We start from the raw sequence: 23466 nt of genomic DNA on the forward strand, positions 1-23466 counted from the left end.
CTTGTTATTATTAATATAACAATATTCTTACAACCATGCATGTGTCGTCAACCTTGTAACTTCTTTGATTTTACTTGCCTGTTACAAGTTGTTAACAGTTTATTTCGGGATTGTGAAATATATATAATTTTATATATGATCAACTTGAAATGAGCGTGTATAGTGTACGAAGACTGCCTTACACAATTGTGCGTTTTTATGGATGCAATAAGTCATATATAGCCAGTCCATATAAATCATAGAAGCTGGAGAATAAACAACTCGTTTTAATGGACCTTTATGTACATTCACAGTCTGTGAGTTTTACTATTATACTAACCGAAAACGCAAGAAATATAAAGCGAATTTACTTGTCTTAACATGGAGTAACGTGTCCATAGAATCACCCCCTAATATTAAGTCAACGGTATACTTATATACTTCTGAGACTTCCGTAGCTTCTATGACTTATGGTCTGCTGAACTATAACAAGATTGCTGATAGCCAGAAAGTCCACTTGGTGGGAGTCTGGCCACGTTTAGAAAATTCTGCATGCATGTATAAGTGTTGCCTTTGTGAAATTAAAATCGAGATAACGTGTTCGTATATGTAACTATTTTTGACTATATATACACCACGAGACTAGGCCAATATTTTGGTCTATCCGTAATTCCGTTTTCGTCTTGTGAAATTTATCTATCTGTGTAAATTTTTAGCGCTCTTTCCTTAGGTTTGTACGACGTTTTGCTTACGTTGCTTGCAGACCTACAAAATATAACAGTGGCTATTCGTAAAATAAAAGTGGTTTTTCGCTAAAAATTGGACCATTGACAAATCCTGCGTTAACAATCCGAGGTTACATGTCTGACAGGGGATAGGAGAGATTGGTCATCAGTTTCTAGGAATTGAATAGACCTATTGGGCTATTCGTAGCCTTTTTACAAGTTACGCGTTAGCGTTTTGGGGGCCCTTGTAACCCTGGGGCCCCGAGGCAAATTGCTCCCTTTGCCCTCCTCTCAGGGCGGCCCAGAGTGCGGTGTATATTTATGCTTTATAAAAAGATGTGGGCAAGTGTATGTGGGCAAGTGTATACGTAGAAAACAAAAAGGGCGCCTTCGATTTTAAAATAGTATTTTTACAGCTGCATTAGTTTCTCCAAAAAGGCATTTTTCGTCACAAAAAGGGCACTTAAAATTTTTTTTTTGGGAGGGGGGTACGTGCCCCCTGGTTCCTACGCCGCTATAATACAAACCTTGCATTTTCCGCCTTTTTGATTTCATTTCGCTTCTCTTCAGACAGTTCCATCAAGGGCTCAGTTTTGTCTCTGAATAAAAGTAGAACAACTTTAATACGAACGAAAAGACGATCCCATTATTTTCTTGCTCACCTATTAAATCTGTTATAATCGTAGTGCCGAATCCTATAGGGGGTGGTAAGGTAACGGATGCGAATGAATTTCGGTAGCATTTTATATATCAGACAAAAAACACCAAAATATATGTTGTTGAATTTGAAGTAAAATGTTTGTTTATAAATGATAATCTCACCGGCCATATTATTTAGATTAATCAATACGATTATAACTGAAATAGAAAAAACAGCTAGACCGTGCAATGGAAAATTCCAGTAAAATTGAAATTTTTATTTAATGCTACAAAAAGAAATTAAATGAATAAGGTGTCATGACTTATGTAATATTTAATATATTATTATTAATTGCCCGAAACTCACGTTTTGTAATTTTAAGTCGTGGAAAAAGCCAAAACCGTGGTAAAATATTCGCATTTCAAGTTCATAAATGAGAATCATGTTTGTAAAGTACACATTTTTGGAACAGAGAATTAGTAATATGCTTAATCACTAAACGAAACTGAAATTGACAGTTTCGCCGTTTTATAAAGTCGGGTGCTGCTTTCGCCTTTGACATGATATAATCATAACTGAAAACTCCATGGCATTATTCAGGAATGTATAAGAAAAAAATTCCATTATTAAATGTTTCATGTCATGACTTGTAAAATAATTACCCTCAATATGAATTGTGAAAACATCCTTGCAACGACAAGACATATTGCTATAAAGGACAGGACGTAAATGTAGGTGGACATGCATATGGATACAACTGAGACCCAACATAAACTCTCACTTCCGGTTACACATATAACCCATATTGAACATAAACAATATCAAATATCGCTGATACGTATTTATGCCTGTTTTCTTCGCTTTTATAAGACAAAATACCGCTTTAGAGGTTACTGGTTTCGGTTATATCTCGTTTAGAAGACAAAGCTCACAAACGTTTGGCTGCAATTGATAATCGGTAAGCTACAAAGTAATTTAGCATGTTATATTGTTATAACTTATGTAAGACACGCAACATAATTTGCATGCTAATAATGAAAATATGGTAATAAAATACTGTTCAACTCGCAAAATACACACAGCAACACAATACTCTTCGTTTTGAAAGAACGTAGCTGAGCTGAGTTGGCAGCTTAAACCTAACTCTGTAGACTGTAAGTATTGACAAAATTGTATTTAACAATTGGCTAGAATATTTATAGTTATACAGGCTAGTGAGTTTGTTGATTGTTCGATTTTATAATTCTAATTCGCAACCTAACCTTGACTGTTATTTAATACCTATTGTTATTATTCGACACACACAACACAACAGGCTGGCAAAGCCAATCGCCTGCGAAAACTTTTGAAAAATCGGCTTTACATTTGATTGTTCGAATAACCCGGATCTATAAATACGACGTGAACAACTACGAATAAGATCCCGTCCAATTTTGGTTGTATTAAAAATTTGTATTGTACTGTAGTCTGTATGAGATTCAGCACCGTTGGCGTTGCTATAAGTATACATCATAGTCTTATGGCGATAACGAGTTTGTACAGTTTGTAATAACACTGTACACAGCTTATATTCAAGGGAAAATGTTTCGTATAGTTCAGATTAGAACTTGTGGTCACATGTAAAATGCTGCTTGTCCTTGACAATGAGCAGCGATGTTTCTTTGACGATATATTTAAAGACTGGAACATCATCATATCAACATCATACGTTGTTTGATTTCTATATTTCACTTCGCAACTCACATATACTTATTACTTTTATATTGTCATTGTGGCATTGTGGCGTGTTAAACACACAGCTGAGCAGCCTGAGCTTGTATTAAAACTTAAAAGTGGTTAGTATAAAATGTTGTTCCGAGAATAAGGTCAAGGAAGTGTCTTTATACAGCTTACGCCGTTAATTAGGAAAGCTTGCATTTTGTAGCGTTTTTAGTTTACTCGTTATCCGTGTTAAAATGCAATTTACTACATATGCAGTCATTGTAGCGTTTCAGAATATTTTGATGTTTTTCAATAAACTCGCGCGTTGTTGTCAAATACATGTTAAAAACATTAGAAAAGTTAGATTTACTGTAATCTGTTGTATATTTCTACCCCTTTTATCGGTAAATATTGCAGTATCGCGCTCATGCGAATAAGACAAGCCTAGCCCAGGTACAAATTACAGTAATGAATTTTACAAGTTGCAAAACCGGAAACAAGGAAATCAGTATTTAAAAGATCAGAAATTCTGTCGACGTACAAATCGATAATAAAGGACGATAGATTTTCCTTGCCATGCAGTTAAATCATTACAATGTTGTCAAATGTAGCATCTTATATGCCATGCATAAGTTTCAATGCATGCACATATACACATCACATGCCTTAAAAATATACATGTTTTGTCACTATTGACAGTATTGTAGACAGAACTCATTAGTTATCACGTAATAAGTCACTTATTACGTATTTTTGATTTTATTCAAATTTACCAAGAATTTACAGTATAGGCAGAAATATAGGTTTGTCCATAAGTTGTGTGTAAAATGGTGTGTAAAATACCCTAACCCCTAACTAACGTATTAAATAACCCCCTAACTATTATGGCCTATCAAAAGTAACTTCTTAGAAAACAAAAACGGACATTAGGGAAAATTAACGGTTAGGATTTCCCTCATAGAAAAGCACTAAATTAACATTCAGGATACACGTTTCAAAATTAAGCTTTAGATTGACCAGTAATTAAGTTGTAATCCTTTTTCAACCTTGGCCAGTGGTTTTATTATAATTCGAGTACTATATTGGGACGTCTATCTATATGACCTGTAATTCAATACTCATTGTCTAACAATATAACATGACACGCCACCTGCAAATGTGTTGCATTGTGTTGCCACGTTGCTGAGAAGACACAAGCGCCTCACACAACACTGGGATCTTGTATATTCTTGCTTAGGACTTGGCAATATAAGACGAAAATTGTTGAAATAATTAATACAAATTTTGACGAGCGTCTTATTATTTTTCACCAGACAGGTTAGTGTCTTCCATTGAATTCTCAGTTTGGGAGTTTGACCAGTTTTTTACTTATACGCATGAGACAAATACAATATACCAAGGTCCAAGACAGTGACAGTAAGTTTGTTCAAACTCTATGTTATATTGTTTAAACTGATGAAAGTTTTATTAGTGTTTTGGACGGATGGAGATGTAAGCCATCGGCAACTCTTGTTCAACACTTACAACCTTTCTGTCTTTCAGTTCCAATCTTGATAAGTTTACGAAAATGTCTGCACTTTTAACCTGTACAGTAGAGTAAATGTTTGTATACTAATTCTCGCTTGTTATAACTGCGGTAGACTAAGTTTATAACCGGGAATCCACAGTGATCGGTAGATGGATCGACTCGTAAAAGGGCTCAAAACGTTTGAATTATTCTTAAAAAAAATTTTTTAAAATGATTGCAAAGTTTGACTCGATGAAACAGAGTTAATAAATTGCAATGGAAGCCTCTGAAACGCAATTTATTATCTAAAGGTGTTTGGGATTAGACCTTGAACAATGTTGTGTTCTTTCAGAACTTAATTAAACTTATGGAAATGCTACACGAAAACTACGTCGAGGAGTTCTCTCGTGAACGACTAATGGAAGACATACGACAGTACCCTTGCATTTACGACAAGTACGACAAAGACTATCCAGACAAGAACGCCAAAAACAATGCCTGGTCGGCCATAGCAGCGAAGTATGGTATCACCCCAGCAGATGCGGATAAAAAGTATAAAACAATGCGTAGTTCTTATACCAGGTATTTAAAGAAAAAACGAAATACGCCGCCAGGAGCCAAAGTGCCGCCCCTACCTTTGGCGTTTGTAAACTTAGACTGGCTTGCCAGTCACATCGACCACAAGGAGACGTCTGTGAAATATGCAGTCAATGAAGCTAAAGATGATTTTTATAGTGATTACATGACAGGTAAATATTGATCACTTCACTATTGTTCTTCGAGTGGTAACACAAATGATCAGATGCATTGTAAAAGACAGCATTTTTTAATGTTAAAATTGCAAACGCATACTGTGCTTTTCAGCTTTTGGTTTTTTTTGGAGAAACCCCCAAATCTAGCCCGGTTTTTGGTTGATACGGTTTTGGAAAATAACCCTTATAAATTTCCGTGATAAATACATTAAAAAGTAGCTAGACGACATTATATGGGAAACCAAATGAGAGGTGAAAATAATTTTGTGGGACAAATATTTGGCTCCCTTCCCCCAACTTAGGGTGGTCGAATCGAGCTATATAGTCCTTCATTGTGCAAAGGGGCCTACCAAATCAGCCAGCGAAACCATAATATTTCTGCGTACACTGGCCCTTTTAAGTGAGTGATATTTTCACAGCGTTTCTCATTTCAAATCGCCTTTCTATGACATTGCGTGAAATAACGTTTATTCAACAGACGGAGAGGATGCGTACCACAGCAGTTATGGTGAAATAATGCGAGAAGAGAACAATTCAGGCGATCTGATAGAAGTACCTAGCTCAAATATAGCCAGTCGCGCACGAGATAGCTTAAAACCAGAGCAAGCGACAAGTCGTCATGTAATGGAAAGTTTAAAACCAACGACGACCAGAAGCCAAACACCTCATGTAAAGGACAATCTTCGACCCGACCCTTTGCCGACACCACACGTAACGACACCTGAATATCAATCGATTCGAGCCACTTCTCCGCCTGTTAACAATCATAGCAATCTCGTGTCTAGCACACAAACCCCCCAAGCAAACTGTCCGAAAACCATCACAATGTACTACAACACACCAAACGACTCGCCTAGTGACACCGTGTTTAATCTCATACCCTTGGAGTCGGTAAAGCCTACAACAACGACGCCACCACTGTCGTCGGAAAGTAACGGAAAACGAAAACGGATCGAGTGCGACGACGAAGATGAATTGTTTTTCCTGAGTCTCGTACCAACTCTTAAGAGACTGGGCCCGAGGAATAAGACCATTGCTAAAATGAGAATTCAACAAGTCCTATTTGACTTGGAGTTCCCCGAAAGTGGGTAGAATTTGAAACGCTTCGGTCGAACTATGCGGGGTGACAGGCGTAAGGTTGGAACGATTGTTAATTCATATTTTCTTTTTTGAACGAACATAACAAGATGCCGTTTAACCGTGTCTTTTTACAGCATATTAACAACAACATTGTGAAATGAATCTCGCCAGATACTATTTTAGATTATGTTGTTCAAAGCGTTTGTATAGGCAGCGACATTTTTATTTGACAATTCTACGTTGCAAAATAGACCACTTGCATTATGACGTCACACGCACAGTTGCAACACACGGCATCCATTTCGTTTGAAAGCAAGTTACAGCCTCCTCCCGTCATGAATCACGGGGACTCATGCGTGTGACGTCATAATGCAAGTGGTCTATTGCCATCATGCCTCTGTGTATGTCTGCTCTGTACACATATTATACTTTTTGGTAAAAATACTTCTTGCGCAGCTTCACTAACAACAGACGCGTACACGGTAGCTAATTACCGTCTGGCTAACTACCATTGCTGCCCCCCCCCCGTACGAAACAACCCTCGATCCATCCCTGCAGTGCATGCCCAGCAAGTGCTACAGCGATCTTTGGACAGATTTAGTTGTACGTTGGATATTAGAAGTAGGATACGTCAGCGTCGCTTCATATTACTTCATCTTACAAATCAGCGGAGAAAAATAAAAACTCTTACCGATAGAGGGAATAGATTTTTTGAATAAAAACAGATCAGGAAATAACGGTGAAATTTCCGAGAAAAAAATGATGATAATTTGTCTTACCTGAAGTAAAACAACGCTCCATCGTCGTTAACCATGATCGGAAAGTGTCGTAATGTTTCGCCTTTAGGGTTCCATTCATAATCGTCGTGAATATCTAGAGCGGAAATTTCGAACGGAAAGGAACCGCGTCCCTGAAAATATAAAAATACCCGGGTATTAGAATACATCCACATTCACGATATGATAATAGTCTGCTTGACGTAATAAAAGAAAGATATTCTTCGCCCAAATTATTTTATCCTGTGTACCCCGTGATATTTGATGGACTATATTGTCAAATATTATTACGTCTCTTTACGTTAGCAATCTTGTTTCACTTCACAATGCTGTTTCGATAACTTAAGCCCCCTTTACACTATACTCAATTTATTGGCACGGCACGGCTAAAATTGCTAACCGTACCTAATTTTATTAGTTACCAAAACAGGCTACCAAAACAAAGGCCTAGCACAGATGAAAATCGGGTACCCATTTTAGCCCCGCCATGCCAATAAATCGAGTGCAGTGTAAACGGAGCTATAGTCACTTCCATTGAACGCATTTAATCCGTGTGCAATATTGTTTATACGTTGTACAAAATGAAACGTAATGCATGCAGTTCTGCATGACTCCCTAACGCGCTCTGGCTAAGCTTTTCGTTACACTCAAACATTAGCGTTTCACGGTACACCTCTGTCAAAGTAGGTCCTTTGTGCCATAGTATATACCTTAGCAACTTCTACGTCGTCAGCAGCAATGTTACTGAGGCAAGATATCTAAAAGAGAAAAAAAAAATTCTGTTGATCTATATAAAGTAGCTGAACGCAACGTTATACGTATGTCTTCCAATAAAGCGGCTGGGCATACGTGACTGTACACTATTGTACGATTTCGCGTTTTCTAAAAACTCTTTCAACACCATTACACTTGACGACAGACAAGACTATGGTGGGTGTGCTTTTATAACAAAACGAAGATGTGTCGTTGCGCCTGTATTTCTGCCACTTACCTTCGCTTTAAGATCCGAAACAGTGGCTTCGCTATCTAAAATTATCTCCAGCATTTCTTCAAACGTATATTTAGAAGGTCGCCACCTCTTTACGTACACAGACATCTGACTTTCGTTTTCTACGAAGTCGGGTCCTATAACACAAAACATTCAAGGTGCAAAGTGAACCAACAGCAGCTTGGGCAAGCAATACGACAAAAATCGATATAAACGTGCATGTTTCTGAAACAGATACCAAGAATAACATTCGGCGTAGCCTACCTGGTAATTCTTCGACAAAGGTCTCTGCGGTTCCAGAACAAATCATGATGTCATCCAATTTCTGGTCGTTATGATAAATACGACCTGGTGATTTCCAGGCTTTTCTACGTAGCCTCATTCTAATAAACACCAGAATAATATTGTTTACCCAAAAACTACCTCTACACAAACGCAGTAGTCCAGGTTTATAATGGACAATGTTAAATCATTATTTGCCGGTGTATTTATGAGGCTCTTCGGCTCACCTTTCAACTGGAATATCTCGTTTACAATTTTGCTTTATTTCTTCGTGAATATTTGCCTTCATATCCAAAATTTTCATGGTTTTCGATAAAATTGTTTCCAGAAGAAATTCCGTATGCTAAAACGCAGTACATAAATACATTCAATTTGACTGTGTAGAGATTCAACTTTAAAGCGCTGCATGTTATGCTATGCAATTTTCCTTGCAACTTGCAATGTAATTATCATTTTGAAGGATGTTAATTTGCAAAGAATGTTCGAAATGCTAAGAAAACGTTAGCAGTTCGTTAAAAATGTTCGTATAATTTGTCAAATGTATGAATAAAAGGTAGCTGCACGAGAGACAGATTGTCACATGCATGCTATGACGTTTTCGTGTCCTGAAATCCAACTTACAAACATGTTTGATATTAAGGGTCCAAAATGTCTAGTAATTAGGCAAGTATGGACGAATCTCTTTTTTCACGCCAAAATATCTATGCGTGGTGATAGAAATAGCATCAAAATATTAGTCTAACCTGATCTTTATTAATTCGCAATAAGAAAATTTTTGACCTAAATTCCCCAGTTTTTAAAGCTCGACCATGTTTGATGAGAATCTGAAACAAAAATCATAAATTGTAAGTACAAATATAGTCTTTGAGAGACGACAAATCACTTCATTGGTTCGATGTTTCTCATTCCTTTTAAACTTTGCGACAATAAGGCGAATTTATGAGCTATAGCACATTTAATAGTAAGTGATTTATTTACATGCATTCAGTAAAGGTTTGTTTTTTTTTCTCCAAATTTCTGCCAGAAAAATAGCAAAGGTAGACTATTTGGTTAAGGTGGGTTCCAAAAAGCGGAATAAAATTTTCCGCCTAATTTTCTTTAATTGTGATTGACTTCGTGATTTGGTATTTTGCTTAGAATTTCTCAACCTCGTACCCAGTGGGAATTTCTTACAATTTTTCAATCGATCAAACTTTCTCGACAGGGCAAAAGCAATATACATGCAAAGATTCTTGCTCTTAATTGTTAGTATGGGTAAGATAATTTTTAATTACATTTTCCTTTTCGAATTTGTTTTTAGCGTTTCACCAATGAAATTAATAACCGAAAACGCATAAACTGATATAAATAATCGACTGAAATGGCTTCACTTCACCCATGCGAGTTATTCTCGTGCATTCGCACCTCTCTAAAACAATAGATAATGAAGCATTTCTTTTATATATCTATTATATTAGCTATCGCTACTGCGTCCTTAACATGACATCGTTCAGCGTTAAAGGCCTGCCCATTAGAAAAGTATAGATGAGTTTATAACTTACATAGCCTTCGTTATCTATATTGTTTAGATTTCTTTCAACTGGATCGGAATTCTACAAATAAAGTAGGCATAACCAAGAAAAAATTTTACCTTGCTCTTATCCGGGACTGTATTAAATGTTTCTGTTAAACGGTCCATTTCGATCTCTTGACTGTTTGAGTAGATACGAAACACCTGAGAAGGGAAAGCATGATTATGTCACGATGAACACGACTAAGAATTTGAGTATAAAAGAGATGTGGGTTTTAATTGGAAGAGATTTTGATGTCTCTACGAAGATTTTACTTTAAAAGTACTGTAATTTCAATGATCTTTGACAAAGAATTTTGTAGTGATGAATATACAAGAGAATTAAGACTCCTCTGATACAATGTGAGGTAAAACGATTTACACTACAAAGACTATGCGGAAAAATTAATTTAATTTAATTCTATTTCTGCCGAAAAATTTAAGCAAAATATTAAAGTACCATGAGGAGTTCGAATGCGATATACCTAAAGTACCATGCAAAAAAACTAAAGTACCATGAGGAGTTCGAATGCGATATACCTGCATAAATTATATATGATACCAATGTATGTCACCACTAAAAATCCTCGTGTAGAAAGATGGCGGGAAAATTGTGCTACTTGGCGTACAACTTAGCGTCGCGAAGTCCGAAAACCCGACGATTTACAAGTAGCTACAACGCTTCAAACTCGAGGACGCTGCATGCGCGCGTCAATTTATTTAAAAAAAAACCAGGATCTAACCTTGAACATTTCCGGAGAACTATTCATCTTGCTGTTCACTTTCTCTTTAAATTCGCAGAGTGTGATATTTTTATGAATGGTCATATTGACTATGTGAAGAACGAAAAATTTGAATTCTCAAGGAGATTCATTACAAACTAGGGAGGGGGGGGGCGGGGTTCCAGGTTTTAGATGCTGTAGATTCATTACAATGATCACCGGTGTTATGTAAGTCATGGAGTAAAATACTGTAATAGAGCACTTACAAACATGTTTCTCAGTTGTGTATACATCGTCTGGGAGATTAACTTGCAACGTGATGGAATTTGAATACTTGTCCAGAACATTTAGAAGTTCACTGTCCAGGGTTTCGCCAGGATCCTCATCCGTACATTGCACAAAAATCTATAGTAAGACAAAATTGCAGTTGAGTTCAAGACAGAAAGCGAGGTTAAGAAAAAAAATTTCAGCAGAAATACTGTAGGCCTCCGTTTACTATAATATGACTGTTTTCTCTAAAAATACACCGAGAATGAAATATTTATAAATAAAGACATGAAAAGGTTCATGCCTCAACCGCCATACCGCAGATACCTGAAATAAACGGAGTACTAAACCAAAGCAACGATTTTAGTGTATTATAATACAGTGAACTATAGTTCAGTGATTACGAATAATCCCGTCTGTTTTGCAATGATTGAAAGGCATGGTTTCAACTAAGACGTGAGTTATAAACATGTCCCACCCCCAGTTTTCACAATTATTGATAACACTAATAGATCTGTACAAAAAAGCACTGAAGTTCCCAACATACATAGAAACTTTTAGTGACCGTATATAACGAGATGACATGCAGCTGGTATGTCAGCTTTCACGACTGAAGAAAGGCCAGAAGAAAAACAAAGACATGAAACTCTATTCAATTGCTTGACTTCCAAAGAACATCAATTGGCTTTTTGTAAAACATCCGGCACCTTTTTTGTCGTGATCTATTGGATATAGTGCATGCATAGCGATTTCTCCTCGGTTACGGGATCTCCTAACATACTGCATGTAGCAGTTCAGGGGCGGCATGGTTGTACGAAACCTGGATAGTTCGTTAGACCGTTATAAAAATACTTATAAAAATAACTACGACGTTCAACATTGAAAAACTCTTGAAACGAAATTACAAAGAACTCGAGTGACCTAATCCTGCTTTATAAATAAAGCGCAGTAAATAAAAACACCAAGAACAGAACCAACCACATCTTAAGACTAACGTGTCTACTGTAGCGAATGTATAGCAAGCTTTTAAAACATATATACTTATATACATACCTTATTTTTCTTAAAGAAGTTTTCATCTCGTAAAGATCTGTTTTCAGATGGCTTAATTTCACAAAACTCCGACGAATATCTCTCCCAAACCATAATAATGTGCTTACATTGCGTATCCAATTTCTACAAATTTAACTACATATTTAACTACACGGCTAAAAACTCTGAGCCTGCGGTTTATAAGCATGCAACAATGTTGTGCTGCCATTATTGTTCACACTTGTCAACAACATTGAACAATATTGTTGAAACTGAATCGGGTGTAACAATATTGTTGAATGTTGATAACAACTCTGAACAATGTGGGCAGCACAACATTGTTCCATCCAGTTCGTATCAATATTGCATCAACCTGATCGTTTTTAGGCGTGTACATGCTATAAAATTGATAATGATGTACCCGCGGTTGACGACAATTAACAGGACTGAACATACAATGTTGTAATGCACCTTATGCTGGAACTTTGATATAACAACCATGTTCCTGGGGTGCAGCAAAACATTGTTCAGTCCTGTTTTTAACAACCAGGAACAACGCAAGTATTTTTTGCCGTGTACCGCACAAGAATGTTATAACAGAGCGAGAATTTCGTCCTTTAATGAGGCAGAATCCTTAGGGGTTTTATTTTATTCTTTTACTTATTGTATAACTTATTCCTTTTTTAAGCTAAACATCTAACCAACCTGTCTTATAGTATCCTGAAGACATTTTAAACTGTCAGTGAATTGGATGCGGATGGAGAAGGCAGAAGAAACAAAATCTTTTTTAACATCAACTTCTTGAACTTTCACCGTAATTGCTGAAGAAAAAACAAACAGGTTTCGACAGGATATTAAAAATTCACAGGAAGAAAAAAAGTGTTTAAAGCCAAATGCATCTGCAATATGGGATTTTGTCTTTAAAGGAAAATATAGTACGACTCTTCATTAGGGCCAGAAGACGCGAATTCGATATTGCAGTGACCAAATCAGTTTGGGCAGTCAAATCGCTAAAAATTGCCCTGATATATTTAATATAAGCCCATGAAATTTCATTTCTCTCAAGCTCAGTTAATTTTACATAAAATATACAACTTTATCCCTGAATAGTGCCTGATAAGCATCTCCTACTAATCCCCGTACCTCCGGGTTTATAGACTGGAAATTCATCTTCATCCTTTTTTATTTCCAACATGAGATCAAATAAATAGGATGTTTTAACACCGTCAAGTATGGTGAGCATGTCCGTATCCTGAAATAAATATACAGAAAAATGTACTGTAAGGAGATATAGTATATAGACTTGTATGGTAAGAAAACGCGATGCTTGGCTTTCTATCGCAATTGTGATAAGAAAATGCAGACAAGAAAACCGATCTTCTTAATTGTCGTGATTGTTATCCAGATGTCACCATGAGGAAATGTTAATTTTGATACAATCTAAGATAAAAAGCCTTGCATGGAAGTAGAGTGACAGCATGCATCCATACATCGTGTAATCGAATCGGCAAAGAACTGTATGCCTTCATTGCACAAGAAAACGTCACAAGGTATGGTCAACTCTTTCAATCTTTACTGATCTATATCTAGCCTATCTATTCTTTATACGACCTTAGATGTAACAGACCTCTTTCCCTTCATAAGATAACTCCATATTTTCATTATATTCATCATATTTCACTATACGGCAATTGTTTAACGACACATCGTTTTCCAGATCAAATAACTAAAAAAACACGTTTAAGTTAAGTGCTTATGGACTTCATCCACTAATAACAAGTGTCAACATGAAGAGAGGAGGCAGAGAAGAAGGAATGAATGGAATTGACATTGCTGTTACATAAGACCTACGACGTGACATTGAATTTAGATACAAAATTTTTCATTCGGATTATAAATAATCGAGTAGTTAATGCGAGGAGAATATCTCACTTTACCTCTCTAGCCATCTCTGTAGCCTCTCGTAATGTTTTATCTTTATGAATCTCAAGTTTCTTATCCAACATCTCATGCTTATCAGGATGATAACAGAATATCTTGATCTAAAAATTAATGAGATTATTTCAAGAAACTTTGCAAGTTGTAGTTCATAAAATCGACAGAAGCTTTTTAACAAGATCCGTCCCACTTTATATATAGTAAGATGTTTCAACAGAAATTTTTGTATACTACCGTATAGCCACATATTGCGCTCACCTTGCAAATACTTTTCTTATAATTCCGTTCTTCTTTCTCTTTGAATTCGTCTTCTTGCAATCGTTTAACAAGCACTTTAACGTGCTGTGGAAGATCATCCTCGCTCGTAAATACACAATTGTCTGTGTGTATTTGACGATACATTAACATATACGCGTTCGCTGAACTAGAAAATACGGAAACAATATACCATGCATATTAATTAGGACGTTTTGTAACTTTGGCACTACGACCACTAGTTTAGTAGAATGTATCCTTCAGTAACATCAAAAATAGTTTGTTGTGAAATGCAGATGCGGCCTATTTTTATTGTAAATTTATACTTTAATAGACATTCGTCGCTTTCGCACCTCAAGATGTACAGTATGCATTAATAAGCTTAGAAACAAAGATTATGTTTTATTCAACTTCCAGATATCGATTATACCTTGAATAATGAGAGGAATAATAGCCTCTGCTTGAATTGTCGGATCCACCAAATGTACGTTTGATATCACTGTTTGTGATCTTAAAAAAAACGAGAAAAGTTCAGATAACTGATAAAATCGCTTTTTAAAAAAAGCTTTAATTTGTGGTGAATTTATTAAAACTTCACTTGGAGAAATTATTTTCTGCCAATTAAAATCAGTGGATTTTTTTCCTCAGTAACTATAACAAGTTATCTATTTTTGAAGCGCTATTTTTTTAGGATTATAACCAGATGAAAAGTACGAAAATGTAGAAAAAATGGAATAACGCATGATGCTACTATACCTTTGAGACTGCTTGGTCATTAAAACTGTACCACTGGTTGTCTTTGAACGACCTGATTAACGAAAAAACAATACAATAAAGAAACTTCAACAGAGTGGTATGATCAAATCTAGATCATATACACCTAAATGCATATAAGGTATAAAAATGTATAAAATGTATGTCGAGACTTGCTTATCACGCATTTTTAAAAAGGCAAGCAAAGCAAGAGGTAGTAGTGGAATCGGGTATCTCGTTACAATAGTATAGTACATGTTTTTATAGTAATTGTTTGAAACTTACTTGATGTAAGCATAATAATGACCACCGATAGCGCTACCAGAATGAATCATAATAGAGAATAGCTCATACATATAAGGTCCCTAAAATTTAAGATTTCACAAACATTAAATGAATGAAAAAGCTTCGCATTTACAATAGGCCCACTTTGTCTGATGTCCGTATAAAAACCAGCGCAGTTTATCGAGTTTGGAGGCGAATTACCTCAGGTCCTTTCAGATCTTGCATACTCTCGCTTTCTTGAGTGTCATCGAAGCCAGCACAGGCAGCCGTAGATCGTTCACCGACATCCATCGACATATCATTGAGGTCTTCTTCAGTGACTGCGTCATTTTCTGATGACGTCAGACTAACGCCACTGTCTGTCTCGGTTTCAATACTGCTTGGTGAGTCACTTTTTTGAGACAAACTTTCATCATTGTCCTAGAAAATACACGATTATATTTAGTCGTGTATAGATGCGAACGATGAACCAAATATCAATCAATGATAGAAATGCTTTAACCAAACGACTAAAACCTATCCGACAGCAAAAACCTGCCTGGCAATACAATACAATGTTAATTCATCAAGCTAAAATTAACAGCAGCAGCTGATTTAAAGCAATTGAAGGAGTGAATACTAAAGATACATCTACTTTTTATCAATAGCAGACCTAAACACAGTATGTATGTGCGTGTGGAATCTTTCTGTTGGAACGTGTATGTAAATACAGCACGCCGTTTAAATAAAATTCCCCTTTGCCGCCATTTTTTAAACCGTTTTTGACGCTAAGCGCATGTCCGATTTTGAAATTTGAAAATGAAAATTTCAAGAATAATATTTCAAAGACTGTTTTTTAATAACTCGGGATTTAGCTAGGAAGAGGAGATTGTATTCCTATTCTATTGACATGAGCAACTACAGACTTTCGGGCGGTCAAAATAACGTTTTCTGTAATATAGGTAGCTTTAACGGATCCACTGCTGCTCTAGGGTCGTTTGGATTTTAAAATATAATTTTGTGACTGAAATAAAGACAATGAAAGACCACTGATTTGTTCACTATAATTATACAGTATATACGCATACTCGATTCGGCTAAAAGTCATTTTCATGCTAACGAAACGATATAAACTACTATAAAGATGCACTAGCTGAAGTGTAACTAAAAACCCTCCGGTCCCTTGAGTCCAACTTCCCAATAATTTCTGATGTATCATGATCTTTATATGAAAAATCTTGCCCTAACTGGCACATTCATAAGGACTAAATCATACATAGCTACATATCTACACATCATCAAAAAAACAACTTACATCATCTTCGGGGGGTACGTATTTGTTGAGATTTAGATGTTTTGGAAATGTCATTCTAAAATATATACAGTACAGGCAGAATATGAGGACCGCGGGCATGTGCATGTGAGCTGGGGTGACATGTATGGGTATTGGGTAAAGTGAAATAGAATGGACCTGAAAAATGCATCATGCAGAGAAGATATGAGTCTTGCTTACGGCGGTTCCTATACATTATGTGATGGTTTTTTGCTTCATATACTGTATGTATGCCTATATGACTCGCCCAATTTTTAAACATATGTCAAAATTTGATAAATATAGAATGCAGATAATTTTTAGAATACAGAATTCTGACGTGTTGTTCGTTCGCTTGACGGTAAATAAGTAAAATAAGTTTAACGGTAAATAAGTACAATAAGTTCGCTTCACGGTAAATAAGTACAAATATTTCCCTCGGTCTCAAAAACGTCGCTCGGCCTTCGGCCTCGGGCTGTTTTTGAGACCTTGGGAAATATTTCCCTATATGGACCACCAATCTGGTAAATAACATATGTATATTGAGAAAAAATGTTTGCAACTAAATTTTGAATGTACGAGATTTTAGTCTAAAAGGGAGTTTTGTGTTTTTCCGCTGAAATGAAAGTATGTACAAATTTATGTACTTTGTTATTCTGACACTATACCTGTCGTTGAGTTTAATTCGATGAAGGAGGTTGTAGTCGAATGCAAAACGTTTGAGTTGAAAGGATAGTAGGTAAGGAAAACTGCAGAACTTTAAACCCTAGAGCATGAATGAAATAATATAAAATAAAACTTCCAGTTAATTATAGCAATAGTGAATGCTAGCTGCACGTCTGAACTGTTTTCCTTATATATCTCTTCTCTCCAGGTTCAGTAATACAGAATACATGTTGAATATTCAGTTTGGAACAAATTTCCACATATACCTTATGTGCGTTACAAAGCTTGTCGCATTTGTCACATTTGTACTAAAACAGAGTTAAAAAAATGTAAACTATTTACGGGAAAAAGCACATTGCTGACAATGCTAGATGATATTATGACATAAAATCTTGAAAACTTTTCACAATAGACGAACGTCATTTTGAAGCTATTATTTCGCTAATTAAAATTGCCCACCTGATTATTTTCTTCTAATGTCTCGGGATTAACAAAGGCATCCAACGCCTCTTCCTATAAAAAATGAATAGTAGATTATGTAGTAGTAGCTATATGTTTATAAAGTTTTGAATCTAGTTAAAACAAAAAGTCCTTCAATAAAAACATGGTACAAGAGGAGTTCAATAACACGTTCCATGTGGCGTTCCTAGGCATTGATTGCATGCATATCTTGGGGGTACATTTAGCCGATTTCGCCCAAGGTAGCTACGTGTTCAAAAAAAGACTCAACGTAAACGAGTTTCGACGAAGACGGCCGAAAATAGAAAATTAAATTAGGTTATTTATAGAGAAGACAGTGTGATCTATTATTGTTTGGGCAGTTCTCACTGCCAGAAAGCAAAAACGACCCAATGAAAACTAAAATTTCTACTTATCCAAATTTTGCATAACATATCTGTAATGCGACAATCAAGGGTGGTTATAGATGGGTTATGAGAGACACGAGAAGTAGAGTATTGAGAGCAGTATAATGCGTGAATTTCAATTTTCATTCAAGTTTCAACCATAGCTGAAAAATGTTGTAAATCGTGCAGTGTAAAATCGAAAAAGTTGGTGAAATTTTTATAATTAAATTTTTAAAATTGGTAAATCATTGGGCAAAACATTATTTTGGGACACCCTTTTCTCCAGCATCTTATCCATATTCAATTATATTTGAATGCCGTTTAGGACTATGCAAGCATCTTACCACACTTCCGTGTGAAGTATTCACACCAAATGGTCTGATCACAAGTGGTATATCCAAATATGTGTCCATTCGAGCACTTTCACATTCGCACTAAACATCAAGTGTAGTTATGGAAATGAACTATCGCTATAAGAACGGTGAATTAACGTGAAAACTTTTTCGTGAAACATCAGCGATGGTTTCAAATTATTTCAGCGAAAAATAGGAAAGTAAGCACAACAATTCGCCTAAATTTCCTGTTCCACAGTGTAACGCAATTGCTTAATTAAGTATACTTGATTCCAACTATCGGTTGAATAATAGTTTTTTCAATCACTTAAAAATCGCCTGTTGTTTGCTGAATGTAACTTTGATTTAATCTTAGCATTCCTAAATCAAGGATCCTCTTTAATGATTGTTGGTTTCAAAGCGAAAATTCTCATAGCTTTTCGAGCATTTTTACAACGGTTGAAAAAATCACTATACGTTCGATAGCGCTATCTAGCTTTCATACAACCGGCCCCTGGTGTATTATTATTAGAGTTGATTGGTAATGCCAAACATACAGGCAGAGTTAGAAATTTTACAAACCTCAAGACACTTGACATAATCCTTCAATTTTCCTTGATAAAGATGATTGATTAGTTCAGCCTTGTTAAAAAAAAGATGCAAAAAAAAATTGAGATGAGAACAGACAATCTCGTTATCATAAAGGTTGTTCATGTCAATATATATACAAATATATAAATATCTATTACCCTATTAAACATGGGTTATTTTGTTAACTTTTTTCTTGTTCTTTATTAATATTCTTTATTAATATCAATATTGTTCGCCTAACTGTGCATTTAAGAAGTTTTCAAGACAGATATATAATCGTTTACTATTGCCCCAGTTTATACTAATTTAGACGCAAGCTTAATGTGGTTTTGTTTGGGTTTTATTTCTTCATCTTTCTCAGCGTCGAAAACAAGATATATGTAATCGCCTACTTTTTACGTTTGTAGCTTGATTACGTTTGTAGCTTGATGATAATGGACAAACTACACGGATAACACATACAGTTGATTTTTGTGTACGTGTAATAGTTGATCGTAACATATAGGAACATTGAGCGATCGTAATATATAGAAATCTTCTGTTTTCATCAGTGAGAAATTCCTCAATAGTTATTATATATACATATTAATACTAATATATATACATGTGAATTTATTTCTTTTCAAGATTTTCATTATATTACCTGATCTGTGTTCTTAAAGACAGTCTCCAGAGCATCAAACATTACTCGACACAACTCTTGCACGTCATGTTGATGCCATGCTACATTGACATTAAAAATACAATTTTCACACGAATAGTTAGTTAAATTTATCAAGATGATGAGAAATTTATCAGGGTGATTTAGCAATGACAAAGCAACAAAGCTTTTCTACGTGAACCATGCAGGCTCTTTTTAAGATGCATGTAACCACTCAGCAGTTTATTTCATCTATCAGTGAACCTACTGTAACCCGTTAGCAATGTAACAAGTTGTGCATTGTAACGAAATACCGATTTCTAACTCGAGCATTGTTTGAGGATAAACTTACATGAAACAGTGAACAACACCGAGATTATACTAAAGCGAGTACTAACATGTTACGATCTGTGGTATTGCAGGCTCAATTTACACTCAGGAAATGATTTTCCGTGTTTTTGTTTGTTAGTTCTGGACGAAAACTAAGGCTAGTTTAAATAAACACGCACAGTCAAAAGTTCCCTTTTCAATCACGTCCTCAGGATGATTTCCCTGAGTGGAAACGTAATAAGCATTTTGTCCTTTTTTCTTTCCTTTGACTGCTTTAAACAAGAACAACATTGCTTTTATTTATAAAGTTGCAAATCCGACATAGCGCGCTCCCTCGTTAGCCTGTGCACAGGTTCCGGATATAGGTTTGTGCACAGGCTACTCCCTCGTCGTTATCAAAAACAGTTTAATCTCCAGGTACCCGGAAAGGGTACCTTGAACAAGATACATACCATCACTACTGTCCCAGCCAAAACTCTTAGTAACATCCGTCGTTTCTACCGCTCTCTTTCCGCTAAACTAAACAGAATAAACAAAACAACAGCTTCAATTAAGTGAATGACTTGATACAGATATCTATATATGATTATATGGAATAAATGATATTATAGGCCTATTTCATCTTATAATTCCCACCCTCAAGCTGGGATGTAGCCAGACCTTAAAGAGGGGAGGAGCCGTGAGGAAAGTGGAAGCACTACAGCACTGCTTGATAAAATGCCAAACGATGGAATTTCAAATACAAATACGAATTACATTCCGACCTTCCTCCGAGCAAGCACTTGTTAAGTATCTTTTCTTGTTCCTTTATTTTATAAAGAACAATTGATCAAGCTGACTAGCTAGGTGCTTAATAAACAAGCATACTTGGCCCTGTTTAAACTACATTTCCCCAGTGTTGAAAACAATTAGACTTTGTTTCATTTAATTAATATATAACTATTGATTTGCCTGCTATTCCAACGTGCCTAAGGAATATAGATAATTGGGGTTTGGTTGTTATCAGATAAAATGCAAATTTGATTGTCAAATAAAATTATATAAAAACTATGCTTAGCTCTGGTTTTTAAACCCAGTTAACCTGCTCATCTGCATGTTGAGTGCACAATACCTACTTTTGAGTATCCTTTTGGTTTATTAAAAAAATGCAAAAAATGATCAGTTACATTGCAATATGTTGTCTACTTTTTTTTTATAAAGTTGAGACATTGTCATCCATATCTGCCTGCAACTATACTTAGGTATTATTTCTTATTCAATGAGTTAAAAAAACAGAAATTTACAGTACCTGAAGTTGCACAAACAACCTCTGTAGCTGATAAGGAATACTTTTGCTTGCCTCTTCCTTTGAGCCTTTAAACTGCCATCTAAACATACATTAGAAGTATATTCACAATAGAAACTAAACTTTGATCATAAGCAGATCCAATACTAAATCCACCAGAAATTTTCGAAAATATTTTGTCTTTGAACGACTTCCCCGCTGTGTTTTTCTTAAAACAATTAATCAGCTTGATGATGAAACTAATATTCAAGGATATGTATTGAACTGGTCAAAACCCTGCTGTACTGTATTACTTTACTGAACATCTTCATTTTTGCATATTGAGATTCAAAGAGAAAAATGTGGTATTTTACACACTTTTTTTAGCTTAGGTTGCAAATATTTCATTTTCTTCAAGGAATATTACACTTTTTAGTTCTGGTGTCTGACAGGGAGGAGAGCAACCTCTGGGAATATATAATTTAGCAGATATGTCTATAAATACATATACAATATGTTAGTAGGGATAGTCAGTGAACAACTTAACTCATCATGCACAAAAAAGGCAACAACTACACTGAATGAGAAATGTCTTTTCTATGAAACATTCAGCATAACAGTACAACCTTGTCTGTGAATTTGAATTGGAATAATTCAAATTATATAAAAATTTCGTTTTGACAGAGCATTAATATACTATACAAGTTATCTCATTTATATACAAGATTCCTCAGTTGAATAAAAATTTAGGATTGAAATGATGAAAGTATACAGTTTCTTTGAAGAAATTCAACTCACTTGTATATTGCATTCCTAAACTCTGGTGTCATGAACAAAGTTTGTAGTAGACTGTTTAGATAACATGTCATTGCTTGATTCACAAGACCAACATAACCTAAAAAAAAAAGAATATTGGCAGTTTACAAAATATTTATTTAAATCAAAGGGTAAAATAACTAGCCATGCACCTGGGATAACAGCAGTTCTTATTTAAGTTTTTTAAATTTTTATTTTTACTTTATTATATGAAAGAAATAGATTAAATGCATCTCTGTATCTAGTACTGAACAGACAATGGCTAAATGTAATCTGTTTGTTAAGCACAAAGTAGCTTTCAAGAAACTATTTAAACTTGCACCTCTATGCACAAGATCCTATAAATTGTTGAATATATACCTGTATCAGACTTAGCAAGATCTGTGTAGACACTGCTAGTACTGTTATATGGTCCATAATAAGGTGTTGTACTTGATGTTCCACTTGCTGCCGATGACGAATCAAACAAGTTGCTAACACTACCATCAGACAAAGCATCATTTTCACTTGCACTCACTTCCTAAACATTAAAATTATGGAGGAATTGGATATGAACATTTCACACCAGAAAACCAAAATCAAATTAACCATACATAAACTTTATATCTCTGCCCCCTTACAGAAGGTTTAATGGCATAAAGTTGAAAAATACACAGAAAATGTATCCTAGAAGGTTTCTAATCATATCCTATGGGGAAACTTTGTATGGTATCCAAGTGAAATCCAATAATGGGCCTCTTATTGAATGGGGGGTGACGATACAGATTGAATGATCTAAAATAGGTAGATAAAAAAAGAGTTGTACAAATATAAAGTGTGTGCTGGAAACCTCATATTTTAACAAACCTGTGTGCCCTTCTTAATACGTATCGGATTAGTATCGCCTTTTTGCCTTAAAAAAAATCGCTGTTTTTTCTTATCTGGTGGCTGACAGACGTCTTCCAATGTCATAGTCTCGATACCAGTTTCTAAAACCATTTCTTTGCTATCTTGTCCGGCTTTGCTATTTTTCCATACAAGAAGAAAGGTATCTTGTTCGTAGCCGAATTCTTGCCCTGTTCTCTGGTAAAGGTCAAGAATAGATGTTGAACGAGGTAGATTTACATGGTATTTCCCAGGCCCGGTATCAAAGTTTGTTTCATCCTGAACAATGCAAATTACATCGGTTCTGGCGTCCAGCGTTTCACTGTCAATTGGAACAGCTTGTAACGTTGTCCCAGGAACCATAGTTCACTAGAACGACACGTGCGGAAGGTCAATTTGTTTTAGAAATTCTCATATTTTCACGAAATTATCCAGCAAATTCATACTTTCATTTCGCATGAAATTTCCGCCATGTTTCTGTAGGGTGATAGGAACGTGACGTCATATCACACCTGCAAATACCTACACACCCGCGAGGCACGATTTTGAACATATACAGGAAAAGAATCTGGGACTGGATAACCGGATAGTAAATT

The 23466-nt window shown here is 35.6% G+C and overlaps 2 protein-coding genes across 5 annotated transcripts; one reads left to right on the forward strand and one right to left on the reverse strand.

Moving 5' to 3' along the window:
- Window positions 1–23338, reverse strand: LOC114521084 (ubiquitin carboxyl-terminal hydrolase 47-like). Its single transcript, XM_028541492.1, has 33 exons — window positions 22853–23338; window positions 22367–22526; window positions 21989–22085; window positions 21215–21293; window positions 20379–20445; window positions 19600–19679; window positions 18948–19007; window positions 18378–18467; window positions 17648–17701; window positions 17455–17496; window positions 17191–17288; window positions 16526–16580; window positions 15433–15651; window positions 15232–15311; window positions 14950–15001; window positions 14624–14703; window positions 14197–14362; window positions 13938–14042; window positions 13628–13726; window positions 13144–13252; window positions 12706–12821; window positions 12022–12144; window positions 10968–11106; window positions 10723–10811; window positions 10061–10144; window positions 9174–9254; window positions 8658–8773; window positions 8413–8531; window positions 8152–8285; window positions 7871–7918; window positions 7164–7294; window positions 1232–1303; window positions 1–744 (listed from the first exon to the last, which is right to left on the reverse strand). The coding sequence occupies exons 1-33, from the start codon at window positions 23231–23233 to the stop codon at window positions 672–674; spliced, it is 3498 nt and encodes a 1165-aa protein (XP_028397293.1). The 5' UTR covers window positions 23234–23338; the 3' UTR covers window positions 1–671.
- On the forward strand, window positions 2095–7119 carry LOC114521085. 4 transcript variants are annotated; one of them, XM_028541495.1, is made up of 4 exons: window positions 2095–2302; window positions 4359–4362; window positions 4905–5301; window positions 5783–7119. In XM_028541495.1, exons 3-4 carry the CDS (start codon window positions 4920–4922, stop codon window positions 6394–6396), a joined length of 996 nt encoding a protein of 331 aa, XP_028397296.1. In that variant the 5' UTR covers window positions 2095–2302; window positions 4359–4362; window positions 4905–4919; the 3' UTR covers window positions 6397–7119. The 4 variants fall into 4 exon arrangements, with proteins under 4 accessions (XP_028397296.1, XP_028397294.1, XP_028397295.1 ...); XM_028541496.1 differs by lacking the exon at window positions 2095–2302 and adding an exon at window positions 2442–2498; XM_028541493.1 differs by lacking the exon at window positions 4359–4362.
- Window positions 23339–23466: the final 128 nt, after the last annotated feature.

Source organism: Dendronephthya gigantea, unplaced genomic scaffold (genome assembly GCF_004324835.1).
Source record: "Dendronephthya gigantea isolate DGI-Jeju-01 unplaced genomic scaffold, DenGig_1.0 000019F, whole genome shotgun sequence".
Taxonomy (NCBI): domain Eukaryota; kingdom Metazoa; phylum Cnidaria; class Anthozoa; order Malacalcyonacea; family Nephtheidae; genus Dendronephthya; species Dendronephthya gigantea.